We start from the raw sequence: 22,229 nt of genomic DNA, 5'->3' as shown, positions 1-22,229 counted from the left end.
AACACTTTATTCTCTGTCAACAACAGCACTACGAAAGCGATTATCCATTGCTGCTTATGAGTAGCAATCAACATAAAAAGAAGATAGATCTCTAGCGACAAGAAAGCAGCCACCATGTAGAATCTGCCTCTGCTTTTTTCCTCTCCATGCAGATAAGGCGGCTTTGATGACTGTCATAGAAGTTAACAGCCTTTGATGGGTGTGGTTTGCTGCAAGGTGGTTTTTTCGGGTTGTTAGGTGGTTTGCCTTTTTCCAGAAGTGATGATAAGATTTGGGTTGCTGATTTGTTAGGTACGAGGAAAAAAGATGTAGTTTTATGATATATACCCTCATTGGAGTTGAACAGTAGAAGAAATGGACAGGCATGGGGGTATTTTATCTCGTACATATTGGCCCAATGCTAACCTACTTTAGCCATGTACGAGGGAAACAACTCGCTTAAGTATGTAGAATATACACTTTCCTTACTCAAGTAAGGTTTCTTGCACGATTTTGACGTTTAGTTCTCAAAGTTGATTGTTTCAATCCTACCTTTGTTAAGATTAATAGATTAGCATTTCTGTTACTTTGTGCATAGCTGTCCTTTTTTGGTTGGCTTATGGGATGTTTGAAGTTTTCCTGACATGTTGCTCGTTATGATTACGTTTGGCTTTCTGGATTGTGATACCTTTGTAAGTTTTGCTGAACTTGGATCAGCTTTGTTTCAGTCTGACTTTTGAAACTAAGCACTGTCTCACAGCTTTACCTCTTCCATTTCCCCGCTCTTTCTCAAGATTCAAGAATACCTTTGAGAATGGATGTCCTATTGTGAACAGTGTAGAGCTTACTATTTTTTTGGCTGGCAGGCCCTTTAACTGAGCTCTGGCATAATTAGGCGGCCTGATTTTTATTTTGAAAGGCATCAAATGTGGTTCCAAACTTCCAATGTGGAATGCCTTTACCTTATGGCATTTAAGATGTGTATGAATTTCAACTATGAAGCTTGTTGAGCTTCCCAACAAATGGCTTCCACATGAATTCATTCAACTTGGAGTTAAGAATCTTTTAATTTGCTTTTTTGTATTTTCGATAATACTCTGCAGTCACAGATTGTCGTTAGGGAAATGACTATATTATGGTTGAGGTCTGAAACATTTTCTTTTCTCTCGTGACTTAACATGGTACTATATTTAGAGCTGATATCTCTCTTTTTCTTTTTCTTTTTTTTGTACTTTGTTTTCCTGTGGATGCTATGGAATTTTGTATTTTGAATGTGTTTTATCTTTCTGCCTCTGACATCTGTTATTTGCAGAAGCAGTATTGCTACTCTTTGCCACCTTTATTAAATGTTTGCAATGTTTTCCTTTCTTGGTCCAGGGATGGCTACAATGACTTCAACACATTCTACATGCAAGTAAGCAATGCCACCTTTGATGCGATTTGTTGGACTCTAGAACTTACGGATTGTGCAAGCTTTTGCTGGATTTTTTTAATAATTTGCTAAACTAAATATGTCTTGTCCTCTTGAGTTGCTGCTGATTGACGGTTAATTGAATGTCTGGAATTTTATTTTCGTTCATAAATGATTGACTGGAGATGTGCATAGCATATGCCTAATTGATAGTTTATTACAATTAGTTGGTAAAATGGAGAAATATCAGAGAGAAGAGGGAAGCAAATCTTGTTCACTGAAAAAAAAAAAAATGGAGAAAGAAACATTGGCAGGACTTGTGATGTCAGAGGAGCAGAGCAGTTTGTTTATAAAGCTACAATTTTTCCATGTTAAACATTTGTTTTGCGAAACTTTGTCTATCAAACAATCAGTATGTTACTGCAGAGACCTGGTATGATGTTATATGTGGGATCTAAGACCACAATCATGTGGCTTTTCCTTGACTTAATGCACCCCCACAAGCTTTTTATTCATTAAACCTGTTCAGCTTGGCTCACTTTCTGTGTCTGAATTTAGTCATTTCTTATTTATTTAGCCTCATCTTAGGAATTCTAATCTTGACAATACCAAGAGTTAGCATAATTGTAGTTTTGTGATTGATGTGCTGCCTTGACGCTCCCGGTTAGTCGCACATCTGTTCATCAGAATATCGATGATGTGCTGTGTGTAGTGATGTTGCAGAGAAAGTTAACTGTTGGAATGAAAGTTCATAAATATAGGAGGAATTTCTTTTACCTCGCTTGAATACAATAGTGATGTAAGTTATTGGATAATTAAAGGCTAGGAATTCGTAGTCCATAGTCATATCCTCAGGATATGTGTATGGTACTACCATAAAAGTAACATAATAGAACAAGGAAGCAGCATGGCATTAACCACGATATTGTCTATTATCTATGACCGAAGCCACCTGCTAGTCAGGAAAGGCCAAGTGTCAAAATTAAAGGAGATAAATTGCATCATCTCATTACTTTCTTAGAATTTAATATCAGAAATCTCTTCATTTCCAACAAGTGGGCACCGGATTACTTTGGGCTCTTTGTTGTCCTTGGTTGAAAATATGATGAGTCTGAAATAAGTCCATGGAAATAAATGATAATGAAGTCTTCTCTAGGTCATGAAATTCTCATTTTTAAGACAAGCTTTTTGCAATTCTCCTGATTTGTTCCTCTTATTTTCCTCCGCCCACCAAGTGTAAGGTCTCTACGTTTGTATGGAAGAGAATAGAAGTCAAAATGCATAGAATGCTAGGTGTACATAGCCTCAACTCACTTTTTTTTTTTATCAGCAACGGTAAAATCATGAATTAATGGAGAGTAAAGGTACAAAATAGAGGGGGCAAGGAGTCTATCAAAGGCCTCCGCTCGCTCTCGCACGGACAACATGGATAAATGGGGTATGGGGTACCATGTATCATGTAGAGGATAGGCCCACATTGATGTACGCACAAATTCTAATGGCTATGTTTATGCTTTATTGATTGTCCTACCAGCTGTCTGCTTATGGATATATACCTGACTGGGATTTTTCCTTTGAATAAAACAAATCCTTTACTATTACTATTATTATTATTTTTGATTAGTATTACAAATCCTTCACTATTGATCAGCGCCAGGTGTGAAAATTAAGATATTTGACTGACCAACTCGAGGCAAGAGCTTGTTTGGTCTGGCTTCAGCCTGGCAGTAGGCAACACGCCCAACGTGAACCGAGCCCAGTTATAACATTGCACCACTCAGCTTGCTTGCAAACATAGTTTAGATTGTTTTGCAATTGAGATCTAGCTTAGTTGCCTTTTTCTTTCATGAAATGCACTGGTATTCATTGTGTGAAATCTACTTAAATGTCTTCCCCTAAGCCTTGATATGACAAGTAACTTGATTTTTTTTGAGGGGCTGTTTAGAAGTTAGAACAAGTGCTGTTTGGCAGTGTAGCATGCCTGTGGTGGAAATGGTGAAGTGATGGGAGTATATCTAATACATACACTAAATGTGAAAATTTGTCCTCTAAAAACGGAAATATTGAATGAATGGATCATAAATGATGAGATTTCACACTTTCTTTATCTTCTAGGAAAGATAGTAATCGTAGATAAAATGGAATTTCCACAACGACTGCAAATCCTTCGAATATCATTTGAGAATACAAATTTGTATTTTACCCCAAAAATTTATTTTGGTTAGAATCATTAACATAAAAAAGAAAATGAGTGATTAAATGTTTCACAATTGGTAAGCTAGATTTATTGCCATAACCCGTATTTTCCTAAAAAAATCGATTTATTTAAACCACGATCATGAGCAAGTGCATAAATATACTCCTGAAAGATAAGCGGATATATGAAGTCATGTTGCTGAGGTCCATCTAGTTCTAAATTTCTTTTGAATTCCTCCAATTTCAATTTTAATTGAGGCAAGGGTAGAGGATTTTTGGGGTTATCAAATGATACAAAGTGTGATACAGTCAAAACAAGGTATTGGTAGTAAGAAAAGAATAGCTACCTCAGTAAACTTATCACCGGATTCTTCTCCCTTTCCATTTAATTGGTTTATGTTCGTTGTAGGATAAGAAGACGATTAGAAATCCTTTATTTTTGCAACCCAATTGCTCTTTTGATTTTGGAAATTTTTTTTTTTATCTATATGCTGCTGCCTGCTTCTACACATCCATCTCCATTCCATAATGGAGAGTCACAATAGTCAGGATTCACTAAAAAAATCAATAACCCACTCATGGGAAAAGCCTTTCCCGCAACAGCCACTAATCTATTTTTAACCTATAATTAGAGCAGGGAATCATTCAAATTAAGAAATAAAGCTCGTTTCTTTTTCTTTTCTTTACCTAGAAAAAATTGAAGCCATAGGGCTCTATTGCTGGTCATAGCTGTGACCAGCAATATCGTTTGCTGTAAATATGCTGGATTAGCCGATTTGTGGTGTTTATGTTATTAATATTGCATGCATCTAGTTTCCCTTATATATGCATTTAAGGGTCTTGAGCCTCGTATCATGCTTTTGTGTCCGTGGTCTGTTAAATGTTCATGGGAGCTCTAGTTGCTGAAGAAGTGTCAGATATAAATGAAAAGTAGGGCCCTGCTGATTTTGTCGGACATTCTTGTTGAACCTCATCTCTTGATTTTCTGCTGACATTTCAGTTCCGTACATTCTTTACTTGTTGCTTTGCAATTTGTGAAAGCCTTGCTGGTTCTTTCTCAAGCTTAGTTATTGTCTTTGTAATTCCCATTACTTTCAGGCAGCATCTGGGACCAAGGGGGGTTCAAGTGGTTCCCCAGTAATTGATTGGCAAGGCAGGGCCGTAGCGTTGAATGCGGGGAGCAAGTCATCTAGTGCTTCAGCATTTTTTTTACCTTTAGAAAGAGTGAGTTTATTTCAGTCATTTTCTGTGACTTCTACTCGATGCTTCTGATGTTGTCCAATATGGACTTTTAACTGTTTCTTTGGCTTGTTGGTTGCAACCGGGTTCAGCTGTGTTGGTTCAACATTAACCTGATTCAAACTGGGAGCTGAGCCCTTTTGCTTACTTGACTTTAACTCATCTTACTGCAAAATAACGATTATGATAAATAGCTTCCCATCGTAGAAACACCCATCTTTGTGCGTGTTGCTTGTTGGAAATTGAAAAAAACCTTTCTGTTACTGGAGAATAATTGACACTTCAGAGTCCATACTAAATGATTTATAGCTTCTCAGTAATCTCTCTGTTATTTTTTGTTCTTTGCATTTTCATGTTCTAATAATTAGGCAAAAGGTGATGCACTTTCTTTTGAATATCTAAATCAATTTCTGTTTTTTCCCTGTAATATTGTGTTGCTTTCTTCTGTATAATTTGTTTCTTTTCTTCTGGTTTTATGTGCTATTTTATTGTTTAAGTTTACTCTCGATAAGGATCGTTGTGTTGTTTTGTTTTTACAACATGATGGAGGATTTTCCGTTCTGGTTTTACCCTACATTTGATCTTATACTTCTTAATTGTTTCTCATAGAATTTTCTCAATGTAAAATATAGTATTTGGATGAGCTTAGTTATAATTGTTTGAGGGTTCCCTTGCCTTTTGTTTTCGCTTGTAACCAGCTCAACTATTGGGTTTATCCTCTCTGGGGAAGCCTTTCAGATAGATTTTGATTGCATAACATCCTGTAATAAGAAGTCTTTGAAGTCTCAATCTTAGAAGTCCAACCTTTGAGAAGACAGAAAACATAGGCAAGCTAACATCTGAACTGAACAGAAAGGCCAGCAGTTAAGATTTTTTGAATATGGGGTCGAAACAGGACTTGAAAGTTGTCTGGAAGATACAACCGGATTTTCTAAGTGCTGTTACCTGATTACCCAAATGCATGTGTACTGCCTTCCCATGCTCATGTAAGACATGAGTATGAGTTGTTTCCAGAAAGACACTTGAAGATGATTATGCGGATTTGAAAATTTCCATAATGGAGAGTGAATTACATAATCTGTCCAAGACCTTAAGGTTCACTGCCTCCCAGATGAATTACATTGAAGCTGGTATTGCTCATGTTAGAAGACCATGGATAGGGATGCCATATCCTATTCTATTGGATGTTGGGTATAATCTGTTTCCCATATTTCCTTTGAAGGTTGACAGCATGGGATATCAGTCTAAATATGTGCTCATATGTCTGAAACCGCCCTCTTTGTATTTCCTTAAATTTCAATTGATTGGTTCTTTCCATCATGCAATTATGTCTTGTGCAGGTTGTAAGGGCTTTACAATTCTTGCAGAAAGGACGAGATTCTTTCAGTGATAAGTGGGAGGCACTTACTATTCCCCGTGGTACGCTTCAGGTTTGTGAATTGCTATGATTGTTGTCGTTGAGCTTTACTTAAATTCATAGCCTATTTGTTTTACTCTTCAAGCTGCATCGAAAAGAAAAATATTACAAGTATTGGGTAGTGCTATACAAACATTCCCGGGCCCCTGGACCCAAAAAAATGAAGAAAGTTGCAGAATGTTTAAACAGAATGAGGTCTCATTTGTGGTCCTTTCATTTCAAGTAGAACACCCATCATTGTAGTTTATGATGCCAGAAGTGCCACCGCCACATCCTTTTGGTGAGGTTTTTGGGAAACGTTTTCTATTTGCATATCATGCATTTCGGTGGACGGTGAGCCATATCCCTGAAATTATATTTCTCTTAGGCTTGAGGCTATTATTGGTCAAATTGTTTTCTTGCGAGCAATAGTAGTTTGGTGTAACAATCTAATTCCTACATGCTTCTAGTTTGGTTTGGCAACATTTTTCCATTTTATCATACTCGTTATGCCGTTTTCCTTGACTTTGCGAGTATTGTGGAGCTATAAACTCATTGTTTTCAGTTCTTTTAAGCATTAATTTTGGTTGAGCATCATCCAACTTGCACTTCTGAACTTGTGAGTCGTAATCTAATCCGCTTAAAGAAGTGAATAATTAGGAATATTTCCATGCTTCCTGTTATTTTCTATTTACGTCATTGTACTCTTATTCCTTTCTGGAAATTGATTATGAAGCTCTACATCAACCTGATGCCCCTCGCATTAAATATGCTGTAGTAGATATTCATATTCTTTTTATCAGAACAATACTGAAACAACCTATTATTTATGCATCCTTTCATGATTTTAATCTGTGTTAAAAGTATATCATGTAATGGTACCCTTGGTCACTTCTTTAATGTCGATCATTATACTTCTTGGCTGTTATGCGAGTAATATCCTTGTATAATGGTTACAGGTTCAAAGATTCTGTTTTCTTTTCATGTTGAATATCAGTTGCCTGTTATTAATTTATGGGCAGTCACTTGTGAAGTATTTAGTTCATGGTAAATGTGTAGTTCATGGTTGGAAACTTGGAGATGAAGGCTTGATTGCCTGTGAGTATTTGTTCTTTGCATTTGGGTGTTACATCTCTTTGAATTCCATCCTTCTTGGGTGGATTGGTTGGGCTTCACTTGTTTGTAGAATGCCTTAGTCGTCTCTTTATGTTAAACTCGTTGTTTTTCAAATATATCTTGCATGTTCTGGAGGGCAATTTGTTTCCATCTGACAATATATGTTAAACTCGTTGTTTTTCAAATTATTGCTGTAAAAGCAATAATTTCTCAACTCAGACTGGTGTAAATTATGTAATTGCATTTTTTTGCATGGTTTCATAATCTAGTTGGATATGGGTGCTATTATTTAGTGATCGCTTCTTGCGTCTATGGTCTCAATTGTCATGTTTTTACCTTAGTCACGAGGTCATGTAACCACGCTGGCAATGTTCATGAGTTTTATTTGCATCTTATTGATCTCAAGCTATGAATTACTTATCCTCCTCCTCCTCCCCCCTTTCCAAAACAAACAAAAGCTTGTCAATAAGATCTGTCTCCATAGAGAGTTTTTTTTTTTTTGATCGGCCTCCACAGAGAGAGAGAGTTATATTTTTTGATCGGCAAAAGTAACATTTTATTAAGGGAAAGGGGGATTCCAACCAAGGTTGGAAAGTACATCCAGATGGGACAAAGCCCAATCACACCTATTGGGACATAGCCCATTACACCTGTTGGCCCATAGAGAGAGAGTTCTTGCAGATAAGATCATACTGCTGCATATTTGTGCATGTGTGGCATATCTGGGATTCAAGATCTGGTGCAGTAGATTTTAGCTCTTATAATTGATGATGTAGGTGACATTCCTCCACAAAGGATTTGATGAGACACGTCGCCTTGGTCTCCAAAGTGACACAGAACAGGTACTTAGGTCTGTGTAAAGGCCTGCATTTTTGTGGGACAAAATAATAATTTGAATTTTTTTTGCCCCTTTAATGAGTGTTTTTTTGTCACTGGATTAGATGGTGCGCCATGCATCTCCACTTGATGAAACTGGAATGCTTGTCGTTGATTCCGTGGTGAGTACACTTTCTTCATTATATTGTAATTAATTGTAGAGTTTTGTCTTCTCTGTAATGTCTGCCATCAATCTGGACCTCTTCAGGTGCCAGGTGGCCCAGCTCACAACCTTTTGGAGCCTGGGGATGTACTTGTTCGTGTAAATGGGAACGTAAGCGTTTCATCCTCTGTGTCCATACGTATCCAATCCCTTTGGTTATCTGTTGTTTTCTCCATCAGTTGTCTTTGCTATTTTTAGCGAAAAGTTGACTAATATTAACTTATTCTCCTTTCTCATGCCTTTTTCCTTCAACGTTTTTAATTTTCTAGCTCATTTGAAGAGATCTTATTATTTGCACATAGAATATATGTTAATTTGGGTAGATCCGAAGTCGGAATTGTGCTCTGGGATTCAGATTCAGATTTGTTCAATAAATATGCGGTGACACTAAGCTTCATAGTTGCAAGCTGGGATTTCCAAAGGATAACTGGAAGTTGTGAAACTTCCATGACAAAATAAAATTCCGTGTCTGATGTTGTCACTGGGATTCAGACTTTTTAGCATAACACTTTTGTCTTTTTTTCCTTATTTCTCCACTAGGATTGCCAAGAAAAGAGTAAAATTGTTAATCTTTCCATTGTTTACTGAAATTGTGAGTCTGCAATTTTCCTGATCTACCTGGTCAGACTTTTTACGCTGATGTGAGTGATATTTTAAACTATAACATGAATTTTTTTGTTGAAACTTCTAGTTTGTTTGGACTTTGTCATTATGAGGTGAAAGTAATTCGTGGAAGTGAATTGAAGCTGACTTTTTGTATATTTAATTTCGTGAATTTCTTTCTTTATTTTGCATTTGTGTCATTCCAGGACGAGACTCAGGTAACCTTTTTAAATTGCCTAGTAACCAGTTCATGCTGATCTCTTGATTTTGGATTTTGGCTGTACTTTTCATGTTGAAATGCCGGAATGTGATCTGCATGAGATGTCTTTGATGTATCAAAATCCTTACTGCAGGTTAATACTCAGTTCCTGAAATTGGAAACATTGCTTGATGACAGTGTGGGCCGGAAGATTGAATTACAAATTGAAAGGGGTGGCACGCCATTGACTGTGGACTTGATGGTCAGATTTGCCGTTGTGCATTTTATGCCTTGCTTTCGTACAGTATTTGTTAATGGTTTTCTATGGCAGAGTGCCATAGTTGTTTCATTTAGGCGGATGTGATAAGTTGCTGTTGATTGAGGCATATGCAATTGCTTTCCGTTGTTTGGCATGCTCCACATAGTTGGTGAAGGACATTGTAGAGATTTGTATGTCAGTAGGTTATCCATTCAGTCGATGACAGTATTTTGTATCCCGTCATGAATGCAAATGCATTCTTTCTTTTAATTCTGGATCACGGAGATTTTCCCAGTGATGGTTGAGCTATTTCTGGTGTGTGTCTTTGATTTGTCAATGAATGCACTATCATTGTTGGATTAGTTAACTAGTTGTCTGGTAAACCAATTTGGCTAACAAAATGGCCTTAAACATAGCACGATATTCCCAGAAAAGCAGGACATGTGTTTCTGTGGGTATGTGGACATCAAGTGACAATGTGAAGGTGTTCACAGGTTTGCCAGGGATTTAAGATGCTATAAAGCTCAACCTTTCTAAAAACACTTTTTATGGAACCTCAACGTGCTGGTTGATTTGTTTTACGGTGCTAAATTTTTAAGCTATTGGTTGACATTTTTGTGGCAATATACGTCATGGTATTAATGTGACACACTTGTAATACACCAATATTTTTCTTTATAGAATTTGTCTTTGAGATGTTCTAGTTGAGTTTTTTGGGCTAGAGGTGGTTTTACTTGAGTAATTGCTTGGAATTTTTGTTGCACTACCTCTTGCACTCTTCGATGAAATGTCTGACTTGCTGAAAAATCAAGTAACTAAGATATTGAGATAATGGACCGGAGAAGCTTGGTTGAATTCTCAATGTTTCTTCCTCAACCTCATGCACAACTCTTTTATCACTAATATCCACGGAATTGGATAATACATATGGGATTCATTGCCATCATTTGTATGGTTTGTGCCTTTTCTATCTTTAAAGGCTATGAGTATTAGCACAACTTACTTCTATTCCTTTCTATGCGTGCTTATTGATCACTCCTAGAGTTCTTGGTTGTAACTGAGGTTCCTGAATCTCCCAGTTATCATTTAGGTGTAAGTACAATTTTTGTGCTAGAACACAAGCGATGACTAACTTGATTTACGATATTTTGTGCCACTGCTCGGAACTCCAGTGTATCTTGGGATATTTACATTCCTTGCTGTGATTGTCAAGTCATTCGGTATTGGTGCTATCTAACCTGCTCTGCTGATGCTCTTCAGGTTCAGGATCTACACTCAATAACTCCAGACCACTTCTTGGAAGTAAGTGGTGCAGTGATCCACCCCCTTTCATACCAACAGGTTGGTTGGAGTTGGCTTCTTTATATCAGTAATGTTTACTTCTAATTTCAGAAAGTTTCATTTTTTAGTATGAGTCGTGCATTTCATCTGACTTGACACAATCTAAAACATACCTAAGAACCTATGCCAGAAATCTTTAGATATGGGAGTAGAATTAGGCTATTGAAATGTTGGGAAGTTGAAGTGAGTATGGTTTTGGCTGTCTTTTCTATTGGCTGCTCACCTAATGGGCATGTCTAAGAAATGAGGAAGCTACAAATTGTTTGTTACTTCAAATACTCTTGAATATTATTACAAACTACTGCCTTGTTTTCAAGGGGTTGCAAAACGAGCAAGCCCACATGTCGTGGACTCGTGTTTTTTCACCCAAGAGTTCAGTGGAAGAAAACAAGTTATACTTTATAATTCATCCGCGGTGTTTTTTCCTCAAGTTGTTGGATCGGGTGTACCTGAAATCTAAATAAGTTTGCTCCAGAGAGAAATGGAAAAATGTGGAAGCTGAACTTTCTTAATGTTGTTTTTTTCGACTTACTTTGCACCGTAGTCTTTATCGTATTTCATGTACTCATATTGTATTATGTATACTACATATTCATGGACACCGTCAAACCTTGAAACGTGGGGACATCTGAAACAAAAATTTAGAAATTGTGGTAGTGTATATGATCTTGAATTCCGACAGGTCAATGGCACATGGGCCATGATTTAGGATAAATCCTGAAATCTCCTTTTTATGCCCGCAGGTGTTTAAGCTTTTGTGAGACTATCGTTTTGAATGCTTTTCTAACTTCCAGAATTGCGTAGTCTTTAGAAGTACCTATTCCTTCTCTTTCCATGTATTGCAAAGATATATGTTTCATCCCTTCCATTCATTTTTATGAACTGCCATTACTAATATGAACTGGGTCATATTGTGCTTTAAGTCAGTTATTTATCAAGGCATGAATGATTTAGCGAGAAAACCATCTCTTTTTTTCTGCAAAAAGACCCATGCAAACTTATTGACTTAAGCTTTTGGTATGCCCAAATTCCCAAAGGGAGTGGGAAGTTCCTCCCGCTTCTCTAAGGGGACTAATTTTATGATACATTCTGGGATCTTATTTTCCCCTATCTATGTTGACATTTTCTTGTTTGATGCTAGAAAATGACGAACTTTAATTTGATTCTGAGCTGTTGATTGATTTTATTATTTTAGGTATATTTTTTTGCCGTGAAGATCATTTGTTGTCATGCTGTTCTTATTATTATGACTGTCTTACTTGTCCTCTTTCTCCTTCTTACGCTATTCTGTTTCTTTGGGTGATAGGCTAGAAATTTTCGCTTCAATTGTGGCCTTGTTTATGTTGCAGAACCAGGGTATGTTTACTGTTCTCTTACGATGTGAATGTCAAAACTTGCAGTTACTCTTTCGCAAATTGCTTTATATTGTGTTTGTAGCAGTTAAACGTTCGGGTTTTAAACTATTTGATACTGAGAGCATGAATTTTCTGCTACAATATCTCACTGGGAATAGTCTACTTACCAATTGCAGATATATGCTTTTTAGAGCTGGAGTTCCCCGTCATGCCATTATTAAAAAGTTTGGAGGTGAGGCAATATTAGGACTAGAAGACCTAATTTCTGTTCTCTCTAAGCTGGCTAGGGGTTCTCGAGTGCCTTTGGAGTATATAAGCTACATGGATCGTCATCGTAAAAAGGTACTATTTTTTCCTATTTTCCTGTAAGATCATTTGACAGACTTCCTGGTGTGTGTTGTTCAAATGAAGGATATCACTTAGCTAAGAACGTTTGTCATGTTTTGTACTTGATTACTAAACTATAGAGGCTTGATCATCTACCTACTATTATAAAAGAGTTCCTCCACCAGCTTACTTCCAAATGACAAATTTCATTGACCTAACAATTTATTATTGTGGGACCCACAAGTCAACAATAAATACTAAACCTAAATTTTAGAAGTGGGACCCGTGGCATTTAATAAGAGCAAGTGGGACCCACCCTTGAAGATAATATTCAAGGGCCACTACGATATGATAAAAACGGACTCCTAGAAATTTTATTAGCGACTATTGGAAAATTATGATACAAAATTATTAAAAAGCTCAGTTGAAAAATCTTTATGTTTATGATTATAAATGAATTTAAGTGGAAATTTGCTTTATGGCTGTTCCATGGAAAATGGTTCTCTCCCTTTAGTATTATGCACACAGATTCATGTTTTATCTTACTAGCGCAAAGCACTTGCTCAATATCAATCGTCATATTAGTTGAAATTAGTCGTCAATAGTTTTAGAGAATAAGTATCACACACATGATTATACTATCAGATTATGATTATAATCATGTGATCACAATTATCTATTTATTCGCAATACTATGTTGATATGTAGTAATATCTTTGTATATCAAAATCATTAACCTCATCAACTACCATCGTCAGTTGCCGTCATCACGTTTTGAAATGTTTTTTGCTTCATAAGCTTTTTTTCTTTTTTGTACTATTTATATTGAGTAGCACTTTAAATCCTCTCTTGATGAGGGTAACAATTTTGATATACAAAGATAATGCATATGATCATAATATTGCAGATAACTTGATAATTGTGATCACATGATTATAATTTATGATCATAATCTGATAATATAATCATGTGTGTGATACTTTTCTCTAAAGCTATTGACGATTAATTTCAACTAATATGACGATTGATGTTGAGCAGGTGTCCAGCGCTAGTATGTCAAAGGGGCAAAAGTTACGTAAATTAGTTTTATGATGTTCCATTTCTTTTCCTTTTTTGTCTTGTTTGCTGATGCTATGCATTTGCTATAGTAGAATCCTAGAGGATATGGCCTTTTATGAGCCATGTGGTATGTCCTTTTCCTTGGTGTGCAGCCAAGCCTGTTTGAGTAAAACCTTGAAGAGATGGCCAACACAGGGATGGTATTTTTGAAGCTTGTGTCTGTTAAGTCCCCAAAACTTTGTGGTCATAGTTTGCCTCTTTTAGTCATGATGACTGTCACTAGCTTCTTCAGGTAACAAAATGCTGAGCCTTGATTGTTGTTTTATGTTCAGTTTTTTGTCCTACACTCCTACTACTGCACAATAAAGGAAATTGTTGAACTTCACTGGACCTGGAAATGCTATGGAGATCTGCTGCTGCCATAAGTTAGTCTCAGTTTTGGGATAAGTCTGTCTGTTCAAAACCGGGGATAGCGTTAGACAGTGTCATTCTAATGGTACTTAATGAAGACAAGGGGGCTCACTCTAATGTTGAGCGTTTTGATTGACAGCATAATTTTAATGTGTGGTCTTGGCTGTGACTCTAGGGATTCACTGGATTCGCATTTCTGATATCCATCACATTAAAGCATTCAACTTTCATGAGTTGTAAAGCTCTGATGAAACTTTACATATTTATGTAGTCCTGATGAAACTTAAACAATTTTCCATGTTCAATTACTTTGTTAGAACCCCATCTAAAGAAAAGTAATCTGTTAGTATGCCTAGGTGGCACATCTTGAATTTTCTTGGGAGCAGTAATAACCTGAAGCGAATGGGTTCCTTCTCTTCAAATGATCTTAATGCGTAGCTCTCAGGAGCTTTTGTTTCAAGATAGGGATGAATTTGAAGATGCGTACTTTTAAAGATATTCTTTGTACCTTTCTTGCCATATTCGTAGTAAATATTCGGAATGTGTGTTTTGGGTACAAGAAACCTTTGATTGATTCGTGTCGTTGAGTTTGCAGGAGCTCGGTTTTGTGTAGCCAAGTTGACTTAAATGTTAGTCTCAAATCTGTATCTCTAGCTGTATACTCGTTTTCGTTGATGTAGCCTGTATTACCAAGATGCATATATAGTAGTGTGCCACTGACAGGATAAAGCCAAAGCAACAGTAGTATACTAGTATTAATATGATCCCTGGGTATGTGTACATATAGGAACGAATGTGCCCATAAAAATGTGAACATTGGTGTGCAACGAGTGTAAGCACATTTATGCTTCATATATAGGTATGTTTTCTTGTGCAGTATGCGTTTCTCCATCGTTCTTATGAGTTGGAAATGTATTTATGCTACTTCTTTTGTTGCAGTCTGTCCTTGTCACAATTGATCGCCATGAATGGTATGCCCCTCCTCAGATTTACACTCGCTATGACAGTACTGGTCTATGGACGATAAAATCTGCTTTGCCACCTGAGTCTCCACTCTTGTCCTCTTGCATGAATAATCTTGAACAAGGTTTCGCAAACAGTAACATTCAGTTAGATACTAGCGAGACTAGTCTAATGGTGGATATGCATCAAGATATCAACCAGGGATTGGTTGATGGTGTTTCCAGCATGGACACTAGTTCTGAACGCGTTGGAGAAGGAACAAATTCTCGCGATGATTCGGATGTTGGAGCTAAGAAACGGCGAGTAGAAGAGGATTCATCTGCTGATAGCCTTGTTGCCAACTGTTCTTTACATGAACCTAGAGAAGAGAAGTTGGATGACTCGACTAGCTCAGAAAATGATCTTCTGAGAGATTATCAAGGTGCAGCAGCTGCAGCCGCTAGTTCTTCTGTAGCTGAGCGTGTCATAGAGCCTACTCTAGTGATGTTTGAGGTACGTTATCGAGGATCCGTATGATGCTTCATCTGCATATCTGCTGCCTTGATTTGTTGCCGTTTGTTCTGTTCGTTCAATCTAAGTGCTTAGCGGTAGAATTAATCATCGTTAATCATCACTTCTTGTTGTCAATAATCAAAGTATAGTACTGAAATTCAGTGCAATTATTTTGTTGCTGGATAATATCCAGCATGGCTGGATGATATAGCTGTGAAATTGGGCATCAAAATATTATGAAAGGAAGGCTAAAGTCCAGAAGGCTATTGCGGCAGTACTAGTTATTAGGCAGATGAAGTGGCAGACTTCAAACAATCTTGCAGGAAGTAATCTGTGTTATGAATTTTCTAAAGGGTCTGCTTTAATCTTGTTACGGAAGTGCAACACATTTCTGACCTCTTTTGTTCACAAGTCTTTGATTTCCCTACCATGACATGCTGCATGAGGTGACAATGATGGTTTTTGGCAATAATTGCTTTTGTCATGCATTGAGTATGTAAAAGGGACCTAGAAACTAGGTACGCTCCTTTGTTTCCACAGGTACTGTATTTTGCCCGGTGTGGCTTGGACTTGTAAAATGTACTATACCAGATAATAATGAGGTTTCATTAAAGTATTTTGAAATCCGCAGAGATTTTTGTAATATATGTCATGTTGCACAATGTTTTAATTTACTTCATGGATTTTGAATATTGTGAATTGATCATAATAGACACCGGGAACTTACTGTATCCTGTTTGAAGTTTCCGTAAACTATTTCCGCAATTGGTTTCGAGAATTGGCATGAACATTACTGTGTTTTTTGTGATACGCTTTCATCCCATGTTTTGTTCTATTTTTTAGCTTGTAATGATTACATATCTTACAGCCATACCAAAAAGGCAAAAGCAGAGTGATTGACAATGTTATGGTGGATGGATGTCATTCTTTCTCTGATTCGTATGACTCATGAGTAGTAGTTCTCCTAATGTGAAAACTTGCAGGTTCATGTACCACCATCATGCATGCTTGATGGTGTGCACTCGCAGCATTTTTTTGGAACTGGTGTTATTATATATCATTCTCACAATATGGGATTGGTGGTGGTTGACAAAAACACAGTCGCGATAGCCGTATCGGACATTATGCTTTCTTTTGCTGCCTTCCCAATCGAAATCCCTGGGGAGGTAAAAATTTTAATTTTGTTCAATGCCGATGACTCTTGTCAGCTGTTGTGTTTTAACTTCTAACTTCCACTGCAGGTGGTTTTCCTTCATCCCGTGCATAATTATGCTATTGTTGCATATGAACCTTCTGCTTTGGGAGCTGTTGGTGCTTCAGTGGTCCGTGCTGCTGAACTTCTTCCTGGTAGGCCCTTTTCCATTTATGTTTTTTTTTTTTTTTTTGGAGTACACATGCCTGAACAATTTAGACCAAGGGTTTTGAAAGGCACAAACGTAAAAAGCCTGATAATTTGAGCAAGAATGGGAAGTTGGGAACTACGATGTGTTTGGTACCCTATTCAAGATACGACATTACGATATAGCCTCTTGGTGTTTGGCGCATTTAGCTTCAATGTGAATTGTTTGCATGGGCATAGTAGAAGAATTTTTTCAGGAAATGAAAGACTAATTTAGACTGATGAGTGTATTGTGGAATTACTGTACAGTTGGTTTTCGGCCTCGGTTAACCAGTCGTTCAACCAATGTTTGGTTTTTGTATATGGCTTTGAATTGGATTCTGATGTATAGTTGATAGTCTGTTGTTTTGGTGCACGGGTTGTACGCCCTTTAACACACAGATATGTATGTATACAATTGCATTTGTAAAAAAATTGAGAGAATGAAAAAGGAGATGACTTTTCTTTACAATACAGATAGGAGACCTCTGATTTCTTTACAAGGGTGCGGGTACGAGTTTAGCTCGTGGAGGGATCCAGGGAAGTTCAAAGATACACTATCAACGGGGCATGAGTTTGGTTTGCCTTCATTTTATAGAGGCTTCTGGAGTCCTTAACAGAGTTTTCTCAGAAGGTCCGAGGTAAACTAAGGTCTCGCGCGGTTTGATGCCAGAAAAATAAGAGGGGGAAGGTGGAGCTGAGAGGAGGTCAAGGGGTTTGATGTGAATTCTAGAGCCTGAGGAAAGAGGGGGTGCATTTCTTGGGTTAGGGTTTTCAGGATATAGGCTTACATAAACAGGAATCTTAGGAGTTGTAGCATAGCTAGCACATCTCTGCAGGTGTAAAATGAGGTTGTCACATTTTTGGATGTAGACATAGTCACCACCTTCATAGACTCCTGGTCGATCACCTTGGGGAATGGGATGCAACAGTTCCGTGATGAGTTTTCACTCTGCTACTTTAATTGTAATAGACTAATAGGAAGAAAGATAAACTTGGATTAATTCTGTTAATTTGCTTACGATTTTCATTGTATGCTACAAAGTGCACTGATGAGGTGTTATATTTAAGTTCATTAGAAAAAAAGTCTCTGTGAAATAGTGATTAATTGTAAGTTCTGTGACAGAACCTCCACTCCGTCGTGGAGATGCAGTTTATCTTGTGGGATTAAGCAGGAGCCTGCAAGCTACGTCAAGGAAATCTGTTGTCACCAACCCACATGCTTCTTTGAATATTGGTTCTGCTGATTGCCCACGTTACAGAGCAACTAACATGGAAGTCATTGAGCTTGATACTGGTAACTTGGAATCTTTACTTTAATTTTTTTCGTGTCCTTCGTTTCCTCCTCTTCCCCATTAAAAGTCATAATATTATCTCACTTGACTTTCAGACTTTGGTAGCACATTTTCGGGTGTGCTAACTGATGAGCATGGAAGGGTCCAGGCTATTTGGGGAAGCTTTTCGACTCAGGTTTGTCCTGTTCTCATTATAAATTTTTTAGTGGCCTGCTTAATTTTAGCGAACTTGTGCCTGATACTTCCAGTCCCAATTACAGCTGAAATACAGTGGTAGTTCATCAGAAGATCATCAATTTGTCCGTGGTATTCCTGTTTATATAATCAGCCAAGTCCTCGACAAAATCATATCTGGTGCAAATGGACCGAATCTTCTCATAAATGGTATTAAAAGGCCAATGCCACTTGTCAGGATCTTAGAGGTTGAACTTTATCCTACATTGCTTTCCAAGGCCCGTAGCTTTGGACTCAGTGACAAATGGGTCCAGGTACACTTTATTCCCGATTTGAATGTTCTGTTTTATGCTTGCCATATATATACATATTACCATGGACGCCTATTCTCTTGTTTTCTTATATGCATGCCATATGGTAAATCCATTTCCTCGCTTCTTTTCGAGGAATTGTTGATGCAAGAGAACCCTATGCATGTCTGGTATGTGCACATATTTTGGTACAGGAAATAAAATGCATCCAACCACAAAACAATTGCCTATTTGATTGTGATTTTCTTTTCCCTTTTTTTTTTTTTTGATGGGCGAAAGTCATTTTTGTTAGAATAGTTAGATTAACGCCTTGAAAGAGGAGTTGAACTCCTGGCCTCCTTTCTCATGGCACCCAAGTGCATCCGTGATGCCGTTGGGGCAAAGGCCTCTTGGCTATGCGATTGTAATTTTCATTGAACTGAATATACTCGATGGCTCTATTTAAGAAAGTTCCTTGATTGCTCAGTTTGACATGCTGACGAAGGTTCGAACTGGTTGATTGTCTGTGCACTACGGAGTCTGTGCGCCTTAAGAAACTAGGCGTACGCCTAGTTTGTTCAAAGTCCAAATTTCAAAGCCCTGAGGTGTTTTGGCTACGCCCCGACGCCCTGGGCGCACCTCAATAACGCCTTTGAAAACTTTGCTACAGACCACATGTTTAAATAACCCAAATTTAGTTATTAGATGTTTGTGTTGCTTGCTGTATGCTACTGAAATGTGTAACTGGAAAGAATGATGATTTGGTGAGAATCGTCAGATGGTATTTTCCCAACACCAGAAGGTAAAAATGGGGGGAAAAAAGGGGAAGGTGCTACACTTTATCCTCCACTTATTGCTATAAAATTATCATAATATCATGTTATCATCTCTCGGTAGTTCTCGTACTTTCTTACTCCGTTCTGATTGTTTTTAAAAACTATACTCATTGGGAAAACTGGCATAATGCGCCCACTTTTGCGTTTCTGGAATTACACATTGATTTTAAATGGCTGTTGCAGGCTCTTGTTAAGAAAGATCCAGTTAGACGTCAAGTATTGCGTGTTAAAGGTTGTTTGGCTGGGTCAAAGGCTGATAATCTGCTAGAACAAGGTGACATGGTTTTGGCAATTAATAAAGAGCCAATCACGTGCTTTCGTGACATTGAAGATGCTTGCCAGTCATTAGAAAAATGTGATCAAAATGATGGAAAGCTTAACATGACTATTTTCCGCCAGGTGAGTGAAGAAACTCTGCCTGATTTGAGGTCTTTGTTTTACAATCTCCCTTATTTTTATTTTTTTAAAATTTGAGCTATTCAGTAATTAGGATATGGTACTGGTATATTAATTAGTTCTTCGGTTTGTTAATAGTTCCTTACGTTCTACTTTCTGTGTTGAAGTTTCATAAACCAAAAAATCCATTAATTGTTTTCTAATATCACGAAAGATCTGTTTAAGAACAAGGCTATTCATCCCTATTTGAAATAAAGTAAATTAAGTGGGATAAATTATCATCTTTGTAATATGGTAAAGAATTTCTTAAATTGTCGGTGGTCAACAATGTCTCACAAAATGGGGTGGAGGCAGTAGAACCGTTTGCTTATATCGAAGGAGCTGTATAGAATTATTTCATACAGTCTTTATGGTTTTGCAGGGACATGAAATCGAACTTCTTGTTGGAACAGATGTGAGGGATGGTAATGGTTCGACACGAGTAATAAATTGGTGTGGATGTATTGTCCAGGATCCTCACCCAGCGGTGCGTGCTCTAGGCTTTCTACCTGAAGAAGGGCATGGTGTATATGTGGCAAGGTGAGGATTTTGTTATAAAGTCGTAATATTGTCATGGCTTTATTCAGTTCGAGAGCGAAGCAAGATTTAGGATGACCTTGCAAGCTAGCCCAAGTGGTTGGGTTCTTGTTCCAAGCTCATTGATGTCTACTGTTCAAACCCCACCTCCATCTTAACAACATATTTTGTTAGATTGATGTTCTTGCTTGTATGCGAAACAAAGAAAAAAGCAGCAAGGTTTAGAATGTTGACTACCACACTTTTTATTCTTCGTTTATTGAATGTCAACCCTGGAGCTGAGTACCGCCTTTTTGTTTTTACTTCTATTCTTATAAATCTAGGAAGAGATGTTTATATGCTTCTGTTAGTTGTAACCAATGACTACATTTGTCTTCTCGAACTTATGTTATGTCATCGAATTTCCAGATGGTGTCATGGGAGTCCGGTTCACAGATACGGGCTATATGCTCTTCAGTGGATTGTTGAAGTAAATGGGAAACCAACTCCTGATTTAGATGCTTTCGTTGATGTGACGAAGGTACGTTTACTCTGGCTTTACTCAAGACACGCTTAAGAAATAGATTTTTTGTCATGAATCTTGTTGGCCAAAAAAGCAAGTCTCAATGCATGAGATAATGCATGCATATTGGAGGTACTTACTAGTTTGAAGGTATGGGAATTTGGGCTGCCCTTGCTGTTCCTCTTTCCCCTTTCCGTCAACCTCTATAATATTTACAGGTCTCAGTCTCACTGAGGCTTAGCAGTTGTAAACATGACTTATGCTGGGTTTTTCTAATTGATCGCCTGTTTTTTCAAGAAAAAAGATAGCTAATTATTTGCATCTCATGGTGTCTTATGATTATTACTTATGATTATTACCTTGACTCGAATTTTGGGTGATTTGCTGCTCAAGTCACGCGATATGTATACTATAATTATATTGTGATTCTCAGTAGACTTACAAATACACATGTAAAATTCATTTTCCTACAGTACCTTTTTAAGTAAGATATCAGATTAGTACTTGGCTACTTGCTGAGGTTAATTTAAATGTGGGATCCTCAGATTTGTGTACTTTGATTAACAGGAGATTGATGATGGGAAGTTTGTTCGTGTAAGGACGGTCCACCTAAATGGGAAACCTCGAGTACTAACATTGAAGCAGGATTTGCATTACTGGCCTACGTGGGAGCTCAGATTTGATCCTGAAACTGCAATGTGGCGTCATAGAACAATCAAAGCGTTAGACTGCGGTATTGAATGAGTGTTTAAACTTTGAACTTGATTGGGAGGAACTTAAGCTCGGAAACTTTTTGGAATCCCCTTTGAGTTGCAGCGCATGTTAGATATATTGGGAGGCCCACGCCAAGGCAAGTATTCTAGCTTTGAGTTCAGTTGCTACTCCCTGAATGTAATTGTGTAATTGACGATGGTCTAGGAGAGAGGATAAACAATAGTTTTGGATCCCATGCAATTGCATTCCATTGACATCATAAAAGTGACCTAAAGAGAGGTTGAATGACTGTAAGTATTGAAATCTCAGATTCAAGGAGAGAGTATATAGACCGAGATACATAATATTTTGAATCTCATAGGTTACATATCGACGTCATTGCCGGGTAAGGATATGAATTATTGACAAACTAATGAAGTTTCAGAATTTCACGGATGGTGTTTTTTTATTTTTTGGCGATCTACGTGTGGTAGTAGAACTTTTTGATTCAATTCATGAAGCCTGTATCTTAGTTTGTACGTTTCGCGACTCAACCTTGAAATAGAATGGGGATATCCCCATTTTATGAAATAGATAGATTGGAGGTCTCCTTTTTATTTCGTGACAGCGGAGACGTCAACAACCTCAGTTTTCAATGTATGGTCTGTTGATTTAGGGTTTCAAATGATGTGGTGCAGTCTTAC

General features: G+C 37.5%; 1 protein-coding gene across 2 annotated transcripts in view; it reads left to right on the top strand.

The window, feature by feature from the left end:
* Nucleotides 1-21,977, top strand: part of LOC131335612 (protease Do-like 7) — a 29,780-nt gene extending 7,803 nt beyond the window's left edge. For both annotated transcript variants that reach the window (XM_058371058.1, XM_058371059.1), the window contains 20 exons: nucleotides 1,357-1,393; nucleotides 4,685-4,810; nucleotides 6,166-6,255; nucleotides 8,114-8,179; nucleotides 8,279-8,335; nucleotides 8,422-8,487; nucleotides 9,333-9,440; nucleotides 10,698-10,778; nucleotides 12,085-12,134; nucleotides 12,310-12,475; nucleotides 14,870-15,385; nucleotides 16,369-16,551; nucleotides 16,627-16,732; nucleotides 17,890-18,060; nucleotides 18,154-18,233; nucleotides 18,319-18,546; nucleotides 19,542-19,757; nucleotides 20,176-20,333; nucleotides 20,739-20,850; nucleotides 21,400-21,977. In XM_058371058.1, the coding sequence (XP_058227041.1) occupies nucleotides 1,357-1,393; nucleotides 4,685-4,810; nucleotides 6,166-6,255; nucleotides 8,114-8,179; nucleotides 8,279-8,335; nucleotides 8,422-8,487; nucleotides 9,333-9,440; nucleotides 10,698-10,778; nucleotides 12,085-12,134; nucleotides 12,310-12,475; nucleotides 14,870-15,385; nucleotides 16,369-16,551; nucleotides 16,627-16,732; nucleotides 17,890-18,060; nucleotides 18,154-18,233; nucleotides 18,319-18,546; nucleotides 19,542-19,757; nucleotides 20,176-20,333; nucleotides 20,739-20,850; nucleotides 21,400-21,576 (2,794 nt within the window). In that variant the 3' untranslated portion in view covers nucleotides 21,577-21,977. The remainder of the gene's footprint in view (nucleotides 1-1,356; nucleotides 1,394-4,684; nucleotides 4,811-6,165; nucleotides 6,256-8,113; nucleotides 8,180-8,278; nucleotides 8,336-8,421; nucleotides 8,488-9,332; nucleotides 9,441-10,697; nucleotides 10,779-12,084; nucleotides 12,135-12,309; nucleotides 12,476-14,869; nucleotides 15,386-16,368; nucleotides 16,552-16,626; nucleotides 16,733-17,889; nucleotides 18,061-18,153; nucleotides 18,234-18,318; nucleotides 18,547-19,541; nucleotides 19,758-20,175; nucleotides 20,334-20,738; nucleotides 20,851-21,399) is intronic.
* The last annotated feature ends 252 nt before the right edge of the window (nucleotides 21,978-22,229 follow it).

Source organism: Rhododendron vialii, chromosome 8a, assembly GCF_030253575.1.
Source record: "Rhododendron vialii isolate Sample 1 chromosome 8a, ASM3025357v1".
Taxonomy (NCBI): Eukaryota; Viridiplantae; Streptophyta; class Magnoliopsida; order Ericales; family Ericaceae; genus Rhododendron; species Rhododendron vialii.
Note: the sequence above shows the minus strand (reverse complement) of the source record. Positions and strands in the feature narration are given on the sequence as shown.